The following is a 21,368-nucleotide window of genomic DNA, read 5'->3' on the forward strand; positions in this document are numbered from 1 at the left end:
CACAGGTGGATTGGCCTTTTTTGAAGGAATTCACAAAATTGTCTTCTAGTACCTGTAGGAGCTGCTAAAAAGAGAGAGAGGAACTTTGAACAAGACAAGGGGAGATGGATTCCAACTGGCAGAGAGGAGGTTTAGCTTGGATTGTGGGAAGAAATTCTTCCCTGTGAGGGTGGGCAGGCCCTGGCACAGGTTGCCAGAGAAGCTGTGGCTGCTCCTGGATCCCTGAACTGTTCAAGGCCAGGCTGGAGCACCCTGGGCTCGTGGAAGGTGTCCCTGCCCATGGCAGGGGGCTGAATGAGATGAAATTTAAGATGCATTCCAAACCAAACCATTCCATGATTCTGTGAATGTTCAGTAGCTGTTTTAAGCTTTGGGTTGGACTTTTTTTTTTCCCAAGCTGAAGATGAGCACTCCAAGAAGTTTAAACTCTTGAGATTGCACTGCTGGTAAAACTGTTCCTCCTCTTCCTCCTCCTCCTCCCTCCTCAGGCATCGAACACTCAGACAAGCCAGGACACTTTATGATCAATTAGAGGGATAACTTGGCTGTCTGTCCTCCTGCTCCCATCTCCAGAACAAGTTCTGATGCCCCAGGCTGGGGCTGATTTTTGCTGAGTGCAAAATTCCTTCTTTTTCTCTCCGTCTTGCCGGTGGAGCTCCCTGTTGTGCAAAGCCTTTCAGGGATAAAGAAGTGACATGAATTATGTCCTCTGAAGAAACTTAGAGCAGTGCAAGATGTTCTGACCCTTAGCTGGGAGCAGAGGCTCTACACACTGAAATAATTTGCTTTAATCCTTTCTGTTGTTGCCATAGGCCTTTATCCCACCAGCATCTGAGGGAATCTGTTCCAGGAGCTCGTGAAGCAACCCAGTGTTGTGGGGCCTGTTGGTGGTTGTATTCCCAAAGCACTGAGGGACGTTCAGGACATCATTCCCAAGGGGTGCAGCACCTGCACTGATGTCCCTGTGACAGGGACAGCACCCAGGGAATGGCTGGAGCTGTGTCAGGGCAGGTTTAGGTTGGATATTAGGAAAAGGTTTTTCACCCAGAGGGTGCTGGGCACTGCTCAGGCTCCCCAGGGAATGGGCACAGTCCCGAGGCTGCCAGAGCTTCAGGAGAGGTTGGACAGCACTGCCAGGGATGCCCAGGGTGGGATTGTTGGGGGATATGTGCAGGGACAGGATTTGGACCCACCAGAGAGAGAAGGAACTTCAATTTTGCTGCCCCCTCAGCTGGGGTGCACTTGGTGTTGTTGATCAAGCAAGGAGGAGGAAGGTCCATGAGATGGACATTGGTTTCTTTCCCACCTGGATTTCCTCTCCAAGGAATGCTGGGGGCTCTGGTGAGGAGCAGCATGGTACAATGAACCTTGGAGTGAGATGTTGTCATCTCCAGTCTTGGACTTTGTCCTGCTGTCTGACCTAAAAACCTTTCCCCTGAAGACCAGACAAGCTTCAAGCTGTGCCTGGGGAGGCTCAGGTTGGACATCAGGAGGATTTTTTCTTTATGGAAAAAATGACTGGGCACTGGAATGGGCTGCCCTGGGAGGTGGTGGAGTCCCCATCCCTGGAGGTGTCCAGGCAGGGACAGGGTGGGGAACAGTCACAGGCTGGACTTGATCACCTTGGAGCTCTTTTCCAGCCCCAGTGACTCTGGGATTCTCACGGTGTGGAGCCCAAATTCCATGGAACACCAGTGGCAGGTAGGATGAGGAGAAGGAGGGGGCTCTTGTCCTCAGAGATGTTCCCAGGAGGTGACAGCAGCTCTGAAGGTGCCAGGAAGGAGCAGTGGCTGACACACCATCCTGTCATTATCACACACACCACACGTTTTTTTTGGAAGGAAGCTCCCTCCATCAGGACTAAAACCTATTAATGGAGAGCACTTAGGCATCCATTAAAAACCAAAATAACCCTGTGAGGGGGGACTCAGACAACTGACAGCAAGGTCAGGAAGGACAAATCCTAAATCCTCCTAAAACCTTTCCAGCAAGGAACGTTGAGCTTTTCCCAAGGTGTCACCTGGAGCGTGAGGTGCTGCAGATTCCAGGACAGAAGGTGACAAGGTGACGTGATCCCAGGCCGTGCTCACCCTTGTGTTGTTTTCTCAGGCTGCCTCAAGTTGACTTTGTTAATCTGTGAGCACCTTAATGAGCAGGATAAGCCAGGCTCTGGAATCAATGCTGGTTATCCAGGGCCTGCAAGTCAGAAAGTGTTGGAATGAGCTTGATTAGATAAAGGAGTGGCAAAAAGAAGGGAATGCAAATGGAGTGATTCATGGTGGTGTGTGCACCACAAAGCAACTGAACTCGTTTTTTTTTGGAAGAATCTCTAATTCTGAGTGTTCCTGGGTCGTTTTTGTCTTTCCTGAGAGCTTCTGGTAGTCTCCCAGTGCTGCCAGCTGGATTTGTTCCCTGTTTTTTGGGTGTAGAAGCTCTGAATGAAAGTAGCTGTCAGTTTTGGGGGGCTTAGTGATGACGTTTCATCCTGCTGCCTAAAGGTGGGAGGATGGTGGGTTTGGGATCCTTAGTTTTCCCTGTAGAAATCTTTAATTCCTACAAGAAATCCTTCATTGGTTGCCATTTGTCTGCCCCAGGAGGAGGAGCAGGCTGGGCAGAGCACTGTGTGCTCCTCCTGGTTTTGGAGTTGGGCATTGGTAAAAGCCTGGAATGCCCTGATTTAGTCTTGGATCCATGAAAATTGAGTGAAGGGGGAACCAGCCTCCATGCAGGGGCAGGGATTTGCTCTGCAGGTGTCTGCACCTCCCTGGGCAGCTTCCAGCAGTGCAGGGGATTAAGGGAAGCAAATGACCCCAGGCTGTTGAGTTTCCCAGGCTGAGATGGGTTTTACCTGCTCCAGCTGGAGCTGGACCTCTGCTCCTGCACGCTCCAGGTGTTCCAGGGCTGCTCAGAGGAGGAATTCCCTTCTTTTCACATACAGAACACATCCCTTGCCCCCACCAAGGTTCTTTGGAATCTCAATCCAGTGCCCTGCATGGAAGCTGTGCTGTGATAAACACGATAACAACTTGTTTACATCCCCATTTTTCATGGTGCAGCTGCCACCCCGAGCCATGGAACCTGCTTAGACAGCTCTGCTTTCATTTCTGCTCCCAGGACTTTGGGGAAGTTGGTGATAAGAACAGCTCTGCTCTGGAGCCAGGCTGGGAGAGCTGGGGGTGTTCAGCTTGGAGAAGGAAAGGCTCCAGGGAGAGCTCAGAGCCTCTAAAGGGCTCCAGGAGAGCTGGAGAGGGACTGGGGACAAGGCATGGAGGGACAGGACACAGGGAATGGCTCCCACTGCCAGATTAGATGGGATATTGGAAAGGAATTCTTCCCTTTGAGGATGGAGGGTGCCCAGAGCAGCTGTGGCTGCCCCTGGATCCCTGGAGGTCCCCAGGCCAGGTTGGATGGGGCTTGGAGCACCCTGGGACAGTGGAAGGTGGCCCTGCACAGGGACTGGATGAGTTTAAATGTCCCTTCCCACCCAAACCATTTTGTGATTCCATGATGATAAAGTCTGTGGATCAAACCAAGCTTTCCAAGTTCTCCACAAAAAAATTCCTGCTGCCTGGAATTTCTCTTGGTCCTTGAGCTGCTGCCTCCACTTCCCCAGCAGCAGCAGCAGCAGAGTTTAATTACCCTAAATCGAGATGGAGAGCAGTGAGTGGCTCAGATATGGATCTCAAGGAATGTGATTTTCTGTGGCATTTCAGAGATGGAGTTACAGGGAGATCCCCCAGCCTGGGTTTTAGTGGAACAAGGGAATTCCAGGGCAGGATCAGTGGCACATTCCAGGCAGGATCCTGCCTCCTGCTCATGGAGAGGAGGCTCTCCAGGTCAAATGCTCAGCCCTCAGGGGAGATGCCATCTCAGATAGCTTTATCTCCCTGCTGGGATGATTTCATCCTGAGGTTCAGATTGTATCTCCACTCTTTAATTTCCAAGCCTCTCCCTATCAGGCTTTGAAGAAATCCTTCCTTTTTTTTTTTTCCCTTTTTTTTTTTTTTTTGACTGATAACTTAGCCTCAGATGAAAACAGCTTGAGAAAAGCATTTTCCCTGCTAATAATTCCACCAAGACCAATGGGCAGCAGCTCCAAGGCCCAGCATTCCCTGTCCTGGACACACAGAGGTGGCTTCCCAGAGCTGTTGTCCCTCTCCATTACTCCAAGACAGGAAGAGTTCCTGCGTGCTTGCACTCTGCTGGAATTTATTTTGCAGCACTTACAGGTCCCTCCACAGCTGCCTTGGCACATGGCTCCAGTCATTCCTCGAGTCCACTTCCTCTGGAAAATTCCACTGCAGGAAAAGCGGCGCCGGCGCTGCTGACGCAATCGCGGCTTTTCCTGCAGGAGCACAGGGGCTGGGAAATCATCCCTGCACTTTCCTCCTGGAGAAAAGGGAGCTGGAAGAGCAGCCCCAAGCCAGGCTGACGTCACTGCTGCCCAGGGGTGATGAGGTTTTGGTTCCCTGGGCCAGGATGGGGAAGGACAGGAAGCCTTTCCCCTGCACGCTCACTTTTCCCTCCAAGATTAGAAATGCTTCGGCAGCAGTTGCATAATACATGAGCACAACTTCAGCTGGGCAGCTCATTTTTTCCCCCCTCTCCAAAGTTTTGTTGGGCTCAGTGACGTTCAGCTGGGTTTTTTTGGGAGGCAGGTTTATTTGGGAGCTGGCTGAGCCGTGCTGGGGTGCTGCCAGCTGGAGCTGCCTCTGCTCCTCCTCTCTCTCCCTGCCAAAGCCACACTCAGCTTCACTTCTCCTCCTGATCGCTGTCATTACATTCCAGCCAAATGGGCATCAGCGTGTTCCTTCTGGAAAAGAAAACTTTTAGTTGTTTTAAGGGTAAAATTGCCTTTGGAAGCTGCTGCCCGAGTGATTCTTGAGGATCTGGGTTGAAATTCAGGTGCTTTTGGTCATTCTTGTCTTGTCTTTTCCTCCCCCTAATTAATTTTTTTAAAACCTTGTGGAAGAGACTTAGGAGTTAATTCTGAAATATTTCAGTTGTTTCCTAAAAATTGGAATTTGGTGAAAAAGATTGGGATGAGCAGGAGAGTTCTTTGCCACTCTCTGCTGAAGTGGGTGAGGTTTGCCAGCAGCCTGGGGAGCTGTGTGAGGGTGAGGATGAGCTCCTGAGCTGATCCCAGGCTCACCAGCCCTGGAATTCTTCCCTCCTCCCCTCCCTTTCACCATGGCAGCTTGATCTCACTGAGCCAGCAGCAAACCACTCTTATTTTTTAATTTCTTGGATTCAGAAGCTGGGAGCTCCACCAAGCACGGGATCCAGCACAACATCACCTGGCTGTGGGAGTGAAAGTGAGGAGAAATCCTCCCTTCCTCACCCCCCAGCCATGGCACCTGGCCAGGCTGCCACTGGGGTGTTCTCTAGGGACCTTCTCCTGCTCACTTTCCATTCTGCCTCCTGAATTCCACTGGAGGAGATGAATCCAGCAGCACCAGCTCCCAGCTTTAGGTTGAACGAGTTTCTTTGGTGATGCCACAATTTGGAAGCTCTGAGGAAAGGCTTTGAAATTGTCCTGACAGGAGCAGCACCTTCCTCATCTGTAGCATTTAGTGCTGAGTCAAAAAGCCAAGCACACCCCAAAAAGGAGACTTTCTGTTGTGGTTTTCCTGGGGAAAAACCTTTCCTCCAGAAAGTGACTTCATCCAGAGGGAATTGCATCAAACCAGGTAATAGGTGCAGGTAAATGAGATTTGCTTTCAGAGTCATCCCTGCTCCCAGCTGGCACCCAAGCTCTGGAGCTGTTCCAGCTCCCAGGATGGGCTGTTGGATGTGAGTTTGAGGTGGTTTTAAGGGACAGTAAATCCTAGAGGATGCTTTTCTTTCTGAGAACTGGTTCAGGAGGGAGTTGAGCCTGGAGAGGTGAGAGCATTTGTTAGTTCATGGACTCATGGAATACCCTGAGATGGAAGGGACACACAGGGATCTTCAGCCAGTGCCTGGCCCTGCCCAGGACATCCCAAAATCCAATCCTGAGCATTGTCCTGGAGCTCTGGCAGCCTCAGGGCAGTGCCCAGCACCCTCTGGGGGAAGCACCTTTCCTAATATCCAACCTAAGCTTCCCTGACAGAGCTGTTGGTTTCCAGATTTGTCATTCTGGAGAAGCTTCTCCAGAGTTTTTATCCTGGATAAAGCAGAATGTGTCCCCTACATCTCCCAGAGCTCACAGACTGCAAGCCCCTGGGAAGGGACACTGGATCAGGATGTTGGGCATTTTCCATGAGCCACCCTCACGTGGTTTTCTCTCCTCCTTTCCTTGCTCTTTATCCTGCAAGGTGTGGAGGCTTTTCCCACTCTTCCTTTCCTTCTTTCTCTGCACTTGGTTGATTTGAGGATATTCCAGAGGTGAAATTGGCAATTCCAAATGGGTTTGTAAACATCTGCTGGAAGGAGCCCTGGAGCCCAGCTTGGACTATTGGATGTTAGCAGGTTATAACATATTCCAAGTGCTGGTGCTCCTCCAGGGTGAAATACTCAGGGAATTGTGGCTGTAACTGGGAAAACCTGACCAGAGCACTGCAGGTACCCTGTGCTGAGTTCAACAGGCTGTGTTGGAGCAGTGCTGGGAGAGGGGAAGGGTGGAATGGGGCTGCTGGGGAGTAAAGCTGAGCCATGGCCCTGCCTGGGACTCCCTCCCTGGGCACTCTGTGTGGGATGGAGGATCCAATTCTCTTCTCCTGGAGCTGGAGTGAGATTGCTGGGAGGGATGAACATGAAAGGAGGGGCTTTCCTCTGAATATTCCAAGGGAGTTGTGGGACAAAGAGTAAAATTGCTTTTACATCAGCAGAGATAAGGAAAGAGTCAGATGTTGGATTTTTAGGTCAGCACATCCCAGTCCTGGGCTGGGGATGAGGAAACTCTGCCAGAAAGGAGGAGATGAAGCTTCTGTGAGGTGTGAAGTCTTCAAAGGACAGGCTCCTGACCAAGAGCTTTCATTATCCTGGGGTTCGTTGAATTGTGCCTGGAATTATTAGAAAACCTGGAGGTGGCTTTTTTATCTCAAAAAGGTCGAGGAAGCTGTGTGGGGAGTGGTTGCTTCAGTGGTGTGAGTAATGGGGTGGTACTGGCTGAACCCAGCAGGGAAGGGGCCTTTCCTCCCCCAAATTCCCTGGGAACTCACTGCTTTGAGGAAAGGAATAAATGCATCATTGTCCTGCTAATTTGGTGAGTGCAAGAGGCTTCAGAAGCTTTAATCCCTCACAAACTCTGCCTGAAACCCCAGGGAGAAGGGTAGAAGCAGGTAATTGAGGAGTTGCGTGCAGGTTAGAGAGAGGGCAAGGAAAAATTCCAGGTTAAATCACCCAGAGATAAGAGAGGTAATAAAGTCTCAGCCTCAAGAAACTCATCCTGGAGTACTTAAGGAAGTGTCTGGTGCAGGTGCTGAAAAGTTGGCCCTGAATTATTTTCAGAGGGGTGGAGAGGAGAAAGGAAACCTGGAGAACCAAAAAAGGAGAAATGAAAGTAGAGCCCTAAAAAGGGAAGGGAAGAGGTGGAGAGTGAGGCCTGGCTGGGCACCTCATTTGGTGGGGTTTGAATAATCCAGGGATAAACCAGCCTGGTTTATGGCCAGGGGTGAGCGAACTGTTCCCTTTGGAAGGGGGAAAGGAGGTCACTGGCTCTTGTTGTGACAGCCCCAGGTGACTGTTGTGACAGTCCTGGTGATGGGAACATCAGAGGGATCCAGGCTTGGTGCTGGCTGCTCTCCCCTGCACCAGGCTGGGCTTGCTCCAGCTCTGGGCTGCTCCAGGCAGGACCAGGTTTCCCATTGCCTTCCCTCTTGCTCGTGTCCAGCCCTTGGAGGCCAGGAGCTGGGCCTGGAGTCAGCCAGGAGGTCACAGAGTGCTCAGTGGGACACAGGAGTTCCCAGAAGGGCTTTACAGAGCACCTTTGTCAGTGGTTGACAAACTGAGAGCTCTTCCACCCCTTTACCGCCCCAAAATGCTGCTGGAATCCCACAGGGGAGATCAGGAGCTGTAAGCAGTCAGTCTAAGGCATGAATTTGGGGATTTTTCCATGGCCGTGTAGGTTTATTTATACATTTTATTATAATATATGAATATTAATTAATAATTAATATATCATTTATTATTATATTATAATAGTGCCGATATATATATTGATAATATATTAATATGGCATCGTAATATTATTATATAATATATTAATATGTTATTACTATTATATTATAGTCTAGTATATGCTAGTATATTATGGTATATTTTATTATAGTATGTTATATTAATTATAACATACTATAATAAAAGTATATATTAAAAGTATATAATAAAAGTATTTAAAATATATAATAAAACGTATATATTTATATTATATACTTATTATATAATTATAGATATATACTTATATATACTATATATATTATACTAATATAGTATATAATTATATACTATAATTATTGTACAGTTATAGTATAGTATATTATAGTATATTATAGTATGTTACAGTATAGTATGTTATTAAGTTGTTATATTATTACATTATGTTGTGTTATATTGTTATACTATAGTATAATAGTACATTATAGTATATTTTATTAATTTTAATTATTATACAGTTATATTATAGTACAGTGTATTATAGTGTGTTATAGTATAGTATGTTATTATATTACATATTGTATTGTATTATGTTATGTTTTATGTTACATTATATTATTTATAATCATTATTCTACTATTACACAATACCATGTCTGCCTATTGTCCCCTGTCCCTGTTCCCCTCCCTTTCTAACCCCCAGCCCAGCTGCTGACGTGTCCCTGTTCCGCAGCCGGCAGCCCGAGGTCCCCAAGAAGGACAAGGAGTCCCTGGCGCTGGGCACTGCCCCGTCCAAGCGTGCAGACGAGTGGAAGGACCCGTGGCGCCGGTCCAAGTCCCCCAAGAAGAAGCTGGGAGTGTCCGTGTCCCCCAGCCGCGCCCGCCGGCGCCGCCGCGCCTCGGCCTCCTCTGCCTCTGCCTCGGGCTCCTCCAGGTGAGCCGGGGGCTGGGACTGCGTGCTGGGCACCTGCTGGGCTGCCCTGGGCTGTGTGCTGTGGGTGCTGGGCTCTGGGCAGTGTGCTGTGGGTGCTGGGCTCTGGGCAGTGTGCTGTGGGTGCTGAGCTCTGGGCAGTGTGCTATGGGTGCTGAGCTCTCTGCTCTGGGCTGTGTGCTATGGGTGCTGAGCTCTCTGCTCTGGGCTGTGTGCTATGGGTGCTGAGCTCTCTGCTCTGGGCTGTGTGCTATGGGTGCTGAGCTCTCTGCACTGAGCACTGACAGTTCCCCAAGGAGAAGGCTGGTGGGGTTTGGAGCAGAACATCTTTGGAAACAAAACCTTGGGGGCTTCTCAGGAAGCTCTGAATTTTAATATTTCTTCTCAGGAAGCTCTGAATTGTAATATTTCTCTTGCAGGAAGCTCTGAATTGTAATATTTCTCTTGCAGGTCCTCTTCTCGTTCATCCACCTACTCGGGGTCCGGCTCCTCCCGCTCGCGCTCCAGGTCCTCCTCCTACAGCTCCTACTCCAGTCGCTCCTCCAGGCACAGCTCTTTCTCAGGCAGCAGGTCCAGGTAGTGCTCCTGGGACTGGGAACCAGTGGTGGGATGGTTTCCAGATGCTTCCTGACAGTTCCTTTTTGCTCTGTTAAGATGAGCCATTCCAAGGCCTTGGCTGAGCGAGGGCGGCTGTGGTTGTTGGCTGAAGGAGATCTGTCAGCCACCCCCTCCTCTCCCCAGTGCTCCCACCCACAGGTGCAGTGCTGTTGTGGCTGGGCTCTTTCCCATGCCTGTGGTGGATCAACATTCCCATCATTTGCATTTTCTGATTGGAAGAAGTTCAGCAGCATCTCTTTTCTGTGGAGCTGGGATTTCTATTTCAAGAGGCAAATCCCGTTTCTTTATTAAAGCAGTTGTGTCTTGTGATAGTCCTGACACTTCAAAGTAGCAATCCAGTGTCCCATGCTGATTAAGATTTATTCCTCTGCTACTTCCTTGCCCCTGCAGACAGTTTCCCAAGTCTGGAATATCCATAGTAGGAGAACTGGCTCCTCAGATAGGAGCTGAAGCCACACAGGTGCCCAGAGCAGGTCCCACAGGTGATGGCACAACACACTCTGTCACTTCTGGGACTGCTTTCTCCTAGGAAAAGCTCAGCTGGTAGCTGATTCCACCTGGGAAGCAGAATGAGCTTCCCCATCCGTCCATGCTCCAGGCAGGACAGTGCCAGTGTGGGTGACACCCTTGGCTGCCTCTCCCTGCGGTGACAGAGTGAGCAACACCCTGTGCCCAGCTGTCCCCAGAGGAGCTGTCACACAGGACTCAGGCTGCTGAGGCACTGGGGTGCAACCAAGGCACTTCCAGTCTTGGCACTGGGGTGAATCACCCCAAGAGCAGCACGTGGTGTGTGCTCAGGGGCTCAGGAAACAGCTCCTGCCCTTGATTGTCACCTTTGGGATGCTCCACTTAATGCTTTTTCTTGGGTTCCAGAAATTACAGATCAGGTTTAGGGGAATTTTTTGTCTTTCTCCCAAGTTTCTTTTAGTTTTTTTGCTGTTTAAAGGATGAACTGCTCTAGGAATTACAGGACAAAAAGTGATGAACATACAACTGAAAATCCTGGTTATTTTCTTATGTAATCTCCCTGAGGAGAGAATAGAGAGGATGGAGACAGCCTCAGGTATTGCTGTGGAATACCTGCACTGCCTCTCTTCTAGCTGATCTTATTTTTCCTTCTGTTTCCTACTTTCCCACTGTCTGGTGACAGAAGTTAAGTTTTGATGCACAGAGTCCAAATATAAAGCCAGGAGAAGCTCAGGAAGGTTCCTGGAGAGGGGGCAGTGGTGGCTGAATGCCCTGAGAGCCAGGAACAGCTCCTGCAATCCCAGGGCCTGAGCTGAGTGATGTCTCCCTTCCTTTCCAGGTCAAGGTCCTTCTCATCTTCTCCCTCTCCTTCTCCAACACCATCTCCTCACAAGCCACTGGCCAAGGCTAAAGGGGAATTATTGCCACCTCCTGGGAAAGGGTAAGCACCCACATTCCTCTGGGTGAGAGTCCAGACAAGCCCCTCTGCTCTTGAGGGGCCTTAAGGAAGGAATGCAGGATTAGATGGAATATTGGGGAGGAATTGTTGCTGTCAGAGTGGGGAGGCCCTGGATCCCTGGAAGTGTCCAAGGCTGGATGGGACTTGGAGCAGCCTGGGCTAGTGGAAGGTGTCCCATGGCAGGGAGTGGAACGGGATCTTTGAGGTCCCTTCCCATCCAAACCAGATCTTAAAACTCTTTGAGTTTGAAAAAGAAATAAAAGATGTAAAATACAGCCTTTATTGAAGAGTTTTTAGCTTGGCAAATTTAATAAAATAATAACACTTACACTTATTAAATCCAAGTTAAACTGTACAAGTATCTTTAAATATCCTTACCTATGTAGAAATGTTTAAACACTTGCTTTACTGCTGGAACATTCTCTGTGTGCAGATATATTTGTATAATCTAAATGTACATAATAGGAGCTATAAAAAAGTTTAAATTCCTTCCTCTTCTGTGGCTTTGGTTAATCCACAGCCTCAGAATAAAGAAATGGTTCAACCTCATCAACTTTTCACACAGGAGACAGATGAAAACAGGGCTGGAGCTCTCTGCAGCTGGGTTTGGCACGTTCTGGCAGCCCTGCTGCTCTTTTAAATTCCTGAAATTGCTATTTCACAAACGCTGCAGTTGCAAATTACGGGGACGTTGGAGGGTGACACAACACCGTAGTGATGTCACCTCTTCCAAGCTGACCTGCAAATGAATGACACCATGGGAATCCCCCTGAATTCTCCAGAATTTAGGACAATCCCCTTTGCCACAATTCTTGTCCCCTGTTATCCTGCCTTTTGGGGTTTTTCCCCCTCCACTTGGGGCTCAGCCCTCCCAGGCCCTCTGCTCCCTCCCAGTGCTCCTGGCAGTGCTGGTTTGGTGACACCAGGGCAGCCTATCCCAGCACAGGGATTATTGTCACTGGCTAACCAAGTGCCATGGGCTTAGTCCTGTGTTCTGAGGGGATAAATGCAGAGACTAAGCACAGCAAGAGGAGGAATTGCCAGTGTGTGAGTGCAGGCAGCACCTCCTCCCCAGTTAATGGATGTGGAATCAGTGCTGGGCTCCAGGGCCTGAGGGGGCTGTGGGCAAGGGATGGAGGGACAGGACACAGGGAATGGCTTCCCACTGCCAGAGGGCAGGGATGGATGGGATATCAGGGAGAAATCCTTCCCTGGCAGGGTGGGCAGGCCCTGGCACAGGTGCCCAGAGCAGCTGGGGCTGCCCCTGGATCCCTGGCAGTGCCCAAGGCCAGGCTGGACATTGGGGTTTGGAGCAGCCTGGGACAGTGGGAGGTGTCCTACCCATGGCAGGGGGTGGAATATGATCTTCAAGGTGTTTCCAGCCCAGAGCATTCCAGGATCATACTTGGAGCAGTGTCCAGCTGCCAGAGCAGAGGTTGGAGTGCTCTGAGCCCTGAGGAGCCAGGTGGTGGGTAACTAGGTGGTGGGCACTAGGTGGTGGGTAACACTTTGGTGGTGCTCCCATCAGTTTTCCCCAGGGAACAGAAGCCAAGGGACAGATCCAGGCACACACAGGCTGTTTTGCACCCTCCTGATCTGTGTGCTGGAGTTAAAAAGAGAATTTTTGCATTAACTGTGCACATTTCATTCCGAAGCCTGACTGGCAGATTTTTAGCAGGTGTAAGTGTCTGGGATAAAAATGATGGAATTAAATGGATGAGAAACAACATTTCCACCCAGTCTGCTTCAGGGGTTAATTTACAAGTCAAATATCTCCAGAATTGGCTGTTGTACAGTAATTTGTCTCTGAAAAGATGAATTGATTGAGCATATGGGGAACAAATCCCTTTAGGGAAATCCATGGTGTTTGTGTTTTGGTGAAGCAGCCAAGTGTTTGTAGCTTTAGGAATCACATCAGGGCCAGGTTGGATGGGGTTTGGAGTAAACTGGGATAGTGGAAGGTGTCCCATGAAATAGAGTGGGGATGATTTTTAAGGTCCCTTCCAGCCCAAACCATTCCAGGATTCTGTAATCTCTAAAATATTAAACAACAACAAACCAGAGCACATAATTTCTGAGGACATCAGTGCTCTGTGCCCACCCCCTGGGATCACACACCTGAAAATTGTCATTTTTCCAGGGAGAAATCTGTGAAGAAACTCACTGCCCTCCCAGTCCCTCAGCCACTCACAAAAATTACAGCAGCAGCCCCGGAGGCAGCCAAGGCAGGGGATAATCGGGAAGCCAGGAGGAAGGAACGTCAGACAAGGACTCCACCCAGGAGGTGAGAGATAGAGGGGGTGGAGTGAGCCTTGATCTCATGGCAGATCCAGCAAATCCCAGCTTTCTGTCTCCTGGGAGATCCAGCAAATCCCAGAGTGCCAGTGCTCAGGGAGAAACCCATCTCTGGGGCAGGGGGAGAAGGGGACGAGAGCTGGGCTGGGATGGTCCTGATTTACCTTGAGTGGCTCCTGCCCGTGGAGGCTGGGGGGAGGATGGAGTGGGTGGAATACAGGAAATGTGACAAAATCAGGGTGGGAGTGGGGAAAAAGGCATTTTTGAGAGCTGCTGCTTGTGGAGGTGGCAGAGTGGGGAAAAAGGAAGGTGGGATGTCACAGAGATGTGACATGATGGAGGGTCAGCAGCTGACCCACACTGACCACAAGGATATTCCCCACCACACAACATCATTCCCAGGGATATTCCCACCACAGAACATCATTCCCAGGATTGTTCCCCACCACACAACATCATTCCCAGGGATATCCCCACCACACAACATCATTCCCAGGATTGTTCCCCACCACACAACATCATTCCCAGGGATATCCCCACCACACAACATCATTCCCAGGGATATCCCCACCACACAACATCATTCCCAGAGATATTCCCCACCACACAACATCATTCCCAGAGATATTCCCCACCACACAACATCATTCCCAGGGATATCCCCACCACACATCATTCCCAGGATTGTTCCCCACCACACAACATCATTCCCAGGGTTATTCCCCACCACACAACATCATTCCCAGCACACAGACTGGGAGAAGTGGTGCAAGGGGCCGATGGCCCCTCAGGGAGGGCTGGGTGTCAGTCAGAGGGTGCTGAGCAAATCTCTGCTTTTCTCTTGGGGTTTTCCTCCCCTCTCTGCCTTTGCCATTACAATTCTCATTGTGGGAGGGGGGTTTGCTGCCTTGCAGGAGGACCATCAGTGGCAGCATCAGTGGCAGTGCCAGCAGCTACAGCGGCTCCAGCTCCCGATCGAGGTCCTTGTCCCGGTCTCTCTCCAGATCTCATTCCAGATCATCCTCTGCCTCAGTCTCCCACTCTCCCTCTGGCTCAAGGAAATCCAGGTACAGCCCTGAGCCTTTGTGACCTTTATTTAACAGCAGAGACTGTGGCTGTTGGTCACAGGTTTGGTTTCTTGCAGTGGAAGCTCTCTGTAGCTCCAGCAGCACCAGCTGCAGGTGCCTGGGGGTGGGACAAGGTTGGGTTTGTGTCACAGATCCCAAGTCCTGAATTGTGGTGGGAATACAGTGTTGGAGAGGGCATGGAGTGATAGAGCAAGAGATAATGGCCTTAAACTGATAGAAGGGATATTTCAATGGGATATTTGGGAAAAATGCTTCCCTGTGAGGCTGGGGAAGCACTGGCTCAGGGTGCCCAGAGAAGCTGTGGCTGCCCCATCCCTGCAAGTGTCCAAGGCCAATTTGGGCAGGACTTGGAGCAACATGCTCCTTTGGGAGGTGTTGTGGTTGGAGCTGGGTGATCTTTAAGGTCCCTTGCAGCCCAAACCATTCTATGATTCCCTGATATTTCCCTTGTGGTTTATTCAAGGAAATAATCCTGTCATGTGTGTCCAAGTACCCATTTAAGCTAAACGGTGACCAGAACAACTCCTTCTGGCCAGGGTGATCCCACATCCTAATTAAACTCCAAATGAACAGTTTCAGGCTATGGAGCTTGGCTCTCCTGAGCCTCTCCTACCTCTGGTTCCTGTCCTTAGGGGAGATGCTTGGCCTGTCAAGAGAGGTAGGTCAGAAAATCCCTAAAAGGCCCAGCTAATGGTATTTTCCCTTTGCCGGCAAAGTCACAGGTCCAGTTCCTTTTGTGTTTAGCCCCAAGTGAACAGTTCCAAGTCTCTTGGTCTGTGGGATGTGTAAACAACAAATTCCTTCCAGCAAGGACAAACAAACCACTCTCGAGTCATTCCTTTGGATTTTTTCATCTCCTCACACAGAGGATTCCCTGGATCCTCACAGGCAGAGCCTTGAAACCCAACACTTCCCTGGCATACGGGTGTAAGAGTAGTCCTGTGGTGTAAAACCAGTGGCTGGAGCAGGATTTGGCTCTGAGCACTGCAAATTCCCATCAGTGAACTCTGTGGAACTCCGGGGTTCAACGTCCGCGTTATTTTACAGAAATCCCGCCTTGTTTACTCCGCGCTTGTCACGTTCATCAGCTCAGCCTGGGGTGATGCAAGAGCTTCAGAGAGCACCAGGGCATGGATGGGAAATGGGAGCACACTGGGGCTGCCTGTGCTGCTCCTGTGGGAAGGGGGAAACGTGGCAGATGCACTGTGTGCCCACACCAGGCCAGCCTGGTGGCCTGGAGGAGTTCCTGGCTCATCCTGGCACCGTTGGAACAACCCATGAGACCTCTCAGAACTCAGCTCCTGGTGCCAGGGGGCAGAGGCTGCAGAGGGTTGGTCTGTGCTGGAGCTGCCACAGTCCCTTCAGTCATCCCAATGCAGCTTCCAGGCAGGGAGCCTGGGCCTTGCTGGCAGAGCAGGGCGGTGTGGCCCGTGGAACAGGCTGGAGAGGCTGCCTGAATATTCATGGAGTGGGATGGTTTGGCTTGGAGAGGAGCTTAAAGCTCATCCAGTCCAACTCTCTGCCACCTTCCACTAGACTATATTGTTCCAACCCTGTCCAGCTTGGCTTAAACACTTCCTGGGATAGGCCCTGCTGGGAGATTTCCATCTTGGAGGTATCAGTCGTGACAGTGGATGTGTGCCAGCAGCAGAAACCCTGCCAGGGAACCCTTGCCCTGAGCTGTAACACTGACCTGGATGTGCCAGTGCACTCCCTGCTTTCACTCCCTGTTTTCCTGGGCAAACAGTGACCTGTTTACTCATTGCCTTAATCCTGGCTATAAATAATCATTACTTTCTAGGCCTGCACCCCACAGCTTTGAGATTTTTCATACAGCAGCACCCCAGGACACACGGCCTTTGTGCATCATTCCCTGCCGAGCTTCCCAACGTCCAGGGAAATGCAGAAAGGCCTTGTTGCCTTCCTGGGTGTGCTGAGCTGTGGCTCTTGGCAGGTCCCTGAGCGTGAGCAGCGTCTCCTCCGTGTCCAGTGCCTCGTCCAGCAGCAGCTCCGTGCGCAGCGCCGACTCCGAGGACATGTACGCAGACCTGGCCAGCCCCGTGTCCTCGGCCAGCTCCCGCTCCCCCACCCCGGCCCAGCAGAAGAAAGGTACAGCTCCTGCTCTGCTGGGGGTGCATCCCTCTGGGGAGGCTTTGGAGAGGGAGGGAGGAGCAGGGATCCTTCCCTGGGAATGTTGTGGGCTCGAGGAAAATCCTTGAGCAGAGGTCCTGTGGAGAGGGGAGGCTACTGTGGAGCAAATTTGCATCCACATCCTTCCATCCCTGTGCCTCTGGTTGTCTCATCTCTTTTCCTGCCTGGCAGTTCTGCCTCACCCCATTCTCCTTCACCCTTGGAAGGTGATGTAAATCTGGACAGCTCCAGTATCACTTTGCTCTTCCTCTGCTCCTTCCAGACCATGGCAGAGTCTGTGGCAAAAGCTTTTTGTTCTTCGTCTTTTCTGTTGCTCTCTGTGGAAATGCTGGTTTCCTGAATCCCTTAACCTCGTATCCATGAGCTGAGATAACTGCTGTGGGCTTTTTCCATCCCTGGAGCAGCATCCTCTTGTCCAAAAGGGGAGGCAGGCAGCAGGAGTCATTCCCAAGTCACCACCTGTGCTCTCTGCTTTCAACAGGAAAGTCAAAAAAGGAAGACAGTGCTAAAGAGGAGAAGAGGAAACGAGATGTGCCCGCTCAGCTCCTGAAATCAGCCAAGCCCACCCCGGGAAGCAAATCCCAGCAGCTGCCCCAGGGCCAGCAGCCCTCGGCCCCCCAGGCACAGCAGGGCAGCTTCAGCGGGCACAAGGAGATCAAACTGACGCTCCTGAACAAGGTGGGAATGAGTCCCTGGGGGCTGGCATTCCCTGCTGGGTTTTTCCTGTTTAAGCCGGTTTTCAACCCAAGGCTTCCTCCTGCCTCCAACCTCTTTTCTCCCACTTGCTCCTGGAGCCGTGTGTTAGATGTGCCACTTCCTGGGGCCAGAGGGGATGGATCCTGCAGGAGGGAGGGGATGGATCCTGCAGGAGGGAGGGGATGGATCCTGCAGGAGGGAGGGGATGGATCCTGGAGGAGGCAGGGGATGGATCCCAGTGGGAGGCAGGGGATGGATCCCAGTGGGAGGGAGGGCATGGATCCCAGTGAGAGGGAGGGGATGGATCCCAGTGAGAGGGAGGGGATGGATCCCAGTGGGAGGCAGGGCATGGATCCCAGTGGGAGGGAGGGGATGGATCCCAGTGGGAGGCAGGGCATGGATCCCAGTGGGAGGGAGGGGATGGATCCCAGTGGGAGGCAGGGCATGGATCCCAGTGGGAGGGAGGGGATGGATCCCAGCAGGAGGGAGGGGATGGATCCCAGCGGGAGGGAGGGGATGGATCCCAGCAGGAGGGAGGGGATGGATCCCAGCAGGCAGGAGAGGATGGATCCCAGTGAGAGGGAGGGGATGGATCCCAGCTCCAGGCTCAGAACTGTTGGGATGAGCTCAGCCAGGAAGGTCTGGGGCTGGCTTGGAGGGCAGCACACAGAACCAGTCTGGCAGCACACACCCTGTGCTGGCTTCACTTTGGGGCTGTGTTGGCGGCTTCCCTGGGGCACATTCCTGCTGCAGCTTCCAGGCTCTTCCCCGCTTGCTCGAAGGTCCCGGGGCCTTTCCCCTGGGAGATGCTCTGGGAGCTCTTCCTGTGCCAGCCCAGAGCAGGCTGGGAGCAGAGTGCAGGGGGAGAAGGTGCAGCTGAGCTCCTGGGGTGCCCCCCTGGCTGTTGCCCTCCCCTCTGATCCCAGTGCCCTGCTCAGAGCCCTGGGCACAGATCCCAGCCCGTGTGGGGGAGTTGTTCCTCGTGGGGTTTGCTGCTGGGGCAGGGTGTTGGCCCCATCACGTGGGCAGGTTCCTGTTTTTGATATTTTGCTCTGCCAGCCCAAATTCCCCGGCGCAGTCTGAGGCTGCAGATTTCTCTACTTCCCTGTGCTCTGACGTGAGGAGGCTTTATCAGAGGCAGGAAGCTGCTCCAGAGGGAGGGAGGAGTGTGCAGTGACACATGACAGCCTGGAAAAGGCACGGCTCCACATGCCTCCTTCACATCTGCTATCCTTGGTGCTGCTGGGGAAAAAACCATCCCAAAAAGCTGCTGTTTTCCTGTTCCTGTTCTGAAATTAATACAGCCTTAATCCCAGTGCAGGGGGGTGTTGATGTTGGCTCCTGGTGGTTGGGAATTAGGTGGATTCAGGGATGGCTGGGACTGGTGTGTGCAGAGTTTATTGGGAAAGGTGTTTGCAGGAGCCAGGGAATGGCTGTGCCTGTTTCCCTGTGCAGAGGGAAGTGGCTGCTCAGCTCCATTGTTTTAATTCCACTGCAGGCAGCTGACAAAGGAAGCAGGAAGAGATACGAGCCAGCAGACAAAGAGAGGCCGACCTCTCCTCCAGCCAAACGGGCCAACCTGTCACCTGACAGAGGTGAGGCATCCTCCAGCAGCTGGAAAGATCCACTGCAGTCATCCCAAAACCTCAGAGTGGGATTGCCACCAGATAAAGGGGGGTATTGACCATCCTGCTGCAAAAACACAGCAGAGCTGAGGCCCTGGGCAGGCCAGTGCCAGCCTGGCCACACTGACTCCACTGTAAATCCTGACCAAAAAACAGCCCCTTGGCTTTGAAGACTCTGAGTTCTCACCTCCACATCCACCCCACGGCCTCCTGCTCACTCTTGCTGGTCTTGGATGTGGCTGTGGAAATCAGGTTTAGGTTGGAAATGAGGAGATTTTTTTTTTCCCAGAAAGGAACAGACTGTCAGGAGGAAGTCCCCATCCCTGGAAGTGTTCCATAAATGTGTGGATGTGGCATTGGGGACAGGGTTAGTGGTGGTGCTGGGCTGAAGGTTGGGTTGGATGATCCTGAAAATCACTTCCAAATGCCAGCCACTCCAGGATTGTGAGTCACAGGAGTTTCCTTTGGTGCATCCCGGAGTTTTCCAGGGGGAGCTGTCCCTGCCAGCCAGGCTGGTGCTTCGAAAGGCTGGGCTGGAGGGAGGGAGGGAGGGATGCAATCAATCCCTGCCTGCATCAGCCAGCCTGGGACAGGAGCTGATTGCCCCACCTCTGGGTGACACAACCCGCTCTGCCCTGGATGTTTAGAAAGACCTGGGCTTTCCAAGGGTTCTCCTGGGCCTCAATCCTGCCCAGCAGCAGGAACAGCTCGGGAAAGAGAGCTGGCAGGCACAGACAGGGCCCTCGGTGCCACCCTGCAGCCTTGGCTGTGGCTGCCAAGAGGCACAGGGGGTGGGGGGAGTTGGCAGCCAGAGGTGGCTGCGGGTGACGTCGGAGCTGCCACGTGATGTTGTTTTCCCTGGTGGCTCAGCTGTAGGTGGATCTTGTTGACTCTGGGTGCCAGCCAGCACAAGGTCTGTGTAATAACCTGCAACATTCACCTCCTGCAAGGGCAGCCTGCAAGGGACTGCCCCAGGTTGAAGTTCACTGGGGTCTGGTTCACACACGAGTGACAGGGCCAGGCCAGGACGTGTTCTGGAGCGGCATTGGTGCCATCCTCTGCTTTTTGTTAAAAAGCAATTTTTGAGCTGCAGCACAGATTAATTTGGGCTGCAAGGGACCAAAGACCAGGGACACCTTCCACTACCCCAGGTTGCTCTGAACCCCATCCAGCCTGGCCTTGGACACTTCCAGGGATGGGGAGTCCCAGCCATGGAGCCCCAAATCCCAAAGGTGCCTTTGGCTGAGTTGGGACTGAGCCCTTGGCATCTCAGCACCAGACTGCTCAGTGGTGGTGGCTGAGTGTGTCACCTGCTCTGTCACCTGCTCTGTCACCTGAGGCTGTCCCAGTGTCCATCCCCAGGAGCAGAGGGATGCCCTGGCACACACAGGGGCTGCTGCCACGGGGGACTGGGCACCTTTGCTGCCTGAGGTCAGAGCAGGGCAGCAGCTCCACAGGCTGCCTTGCAGGAGGAATTCCCTCTCTGTTCCTGGGGTAACCCAGCTGCTCCCCAGCATCCCTGAGTGCCCAGGGCAGCTCTGTTGGGGCAGGGCCTGCAGCTGAGCCGTGCTGCACAAACACGGGGGTGCTGCTGGCTCCGAAAGCAGCAGAGCTGCCCTCACCTGTCACTGCTGGAGCCACTACACCCTGTGACCCGCCAGGGCAGAGCCAGCAGCTCTGCAGGCACAAAATGCCATGGAAGAGCCTCACTCCAGCAGCTGGAGGGTGAGGAAGGGCTGGTGGAAGGTGGTGTGTACAGGTGACTGCAGCGCACAGCCCTGCCTGGCTTCTCTGCTCCCCCAGAGGTGCAGGGGGCACACAGTGAGGCTTTTCCAGCTGCTGCTGGACTTGGCATTGGTTTTGGCATCTGTTTTGGCACGATGTGCTCAGTCAGTGCAGGCAGGGGGTGGCCTGTGCCTTGGTGCCAAGCAGGAAAATGAAGGAATGTCCTTGTGCTCTCCCCCAGGCTCTCGCGATAGGAAGGCGACCGGGAGACTCTCGTCCCCCAAACAGGAGCGGCAGCGGGGCCAGAACCCAAAACCTTCCCCTGCACAGGCAGACAGGTGAGTGCTGCTGCTTCTGCTGGGCCCCACAGCCCTCCAGGGCCTGCAGCCCTGCTCCTGCAGGGCTGTCCCAGGCTGTCCCAGGCTGTCCCAGGCCAGCAGTTACCATGGAGCGCAGCGCCAGGAAGGACACGGAGCTGCCTGGGCTGGTGCCAGGGGTGCCAGGGCTTGTGCAGAGCCTCCAGCTGGGCCATTCCAGCTGGGAGAAGAGCAGGAGCACCAGGAGCCAAGTGGGTCAGGAGTGAGCTCAGCCAGTGCCTCTGCAGCTCATTAAAACAGTGTTAAAGAGCACCAGAGTGCAACCCCTTGCCCCTGGCCAGCTCCTCCTGGCACCTGGTGCCTCATTCCCCTTCTCCCAGCCTGGCACACCCTCAGCTGCCCCCCTTGCTGCTGTGGCTGT

At 52.3% G+C, this 21,368-nt stretch overlaps 1 protein-coding gene across 3 annotated transcripts in view; it reads left to right on the plus strand.

Moving 5' to 3' along the window:
- The window catches only part of ZC3H18 (zinc finger CCCH-type containing 18), a 46,445-nt gene that overhangs the window by 23,463 nt on the left and 1,614 nt on the right, over window positions 1-21,368 (plus strand). For 2 of the 3 annotated variants that reach the window (XM_066557485.1, XM_066557487.1), the window contains 9 exons: window positions 8,809-9,009; window positions 9,457-9,582; window positions 10,931-11,032; window positions 13,191-13,334; window positions 14,260-14,412; window positions 16,388-16,542; window positions 17,066-17,262; window positions 18,779-18,875; window positions 20,872-20,968. In XM_066557485.1, coding sequence (XP_066413582.1) covers window positions 8,809-9,009; window positions 9,457-9,582; window positions 10,931-11,032; window positions 13,191-13,334; window positions 14,260-14,412; window positions 16,388-16,542; window positions 17,066-17,262; window positions 18,779-18,875; window positions 20,872-20,968 — 1,272 coding nt within the window. Of the gene's footprint in view, window positions 1-8,778; window positions 9,010-9,456; window positions 9,583-10,930; window positions 11,033-13,190; window positions 13,335-14,259; window positions 14,413-16,387; window positions 16,543-17,065; window positions 17,263-18,778; window positions 18,876-20,871; window positions 20,969-21,368 lie in introns of all 3 variants that reach the window. The other variant, XM_066557484.1, reaches the window with a different exon arrangement.

Source organism: Molothrus aeneus, chromosome 11 (assembly GCF_037042795.1).
Source record: "Molothrus aeneus isolate 106 chromosome 11, BPBGC_Maene_1.0, whole genome shotgun sequence".
In the NCBI taxonomy this organism is placed as follows: domain Eukaryota; kingdom Metazoa; phylum Chordata; class Aves; order Passeriformes; family Icteridae; genus Molothrus; species Molothrus aeneus.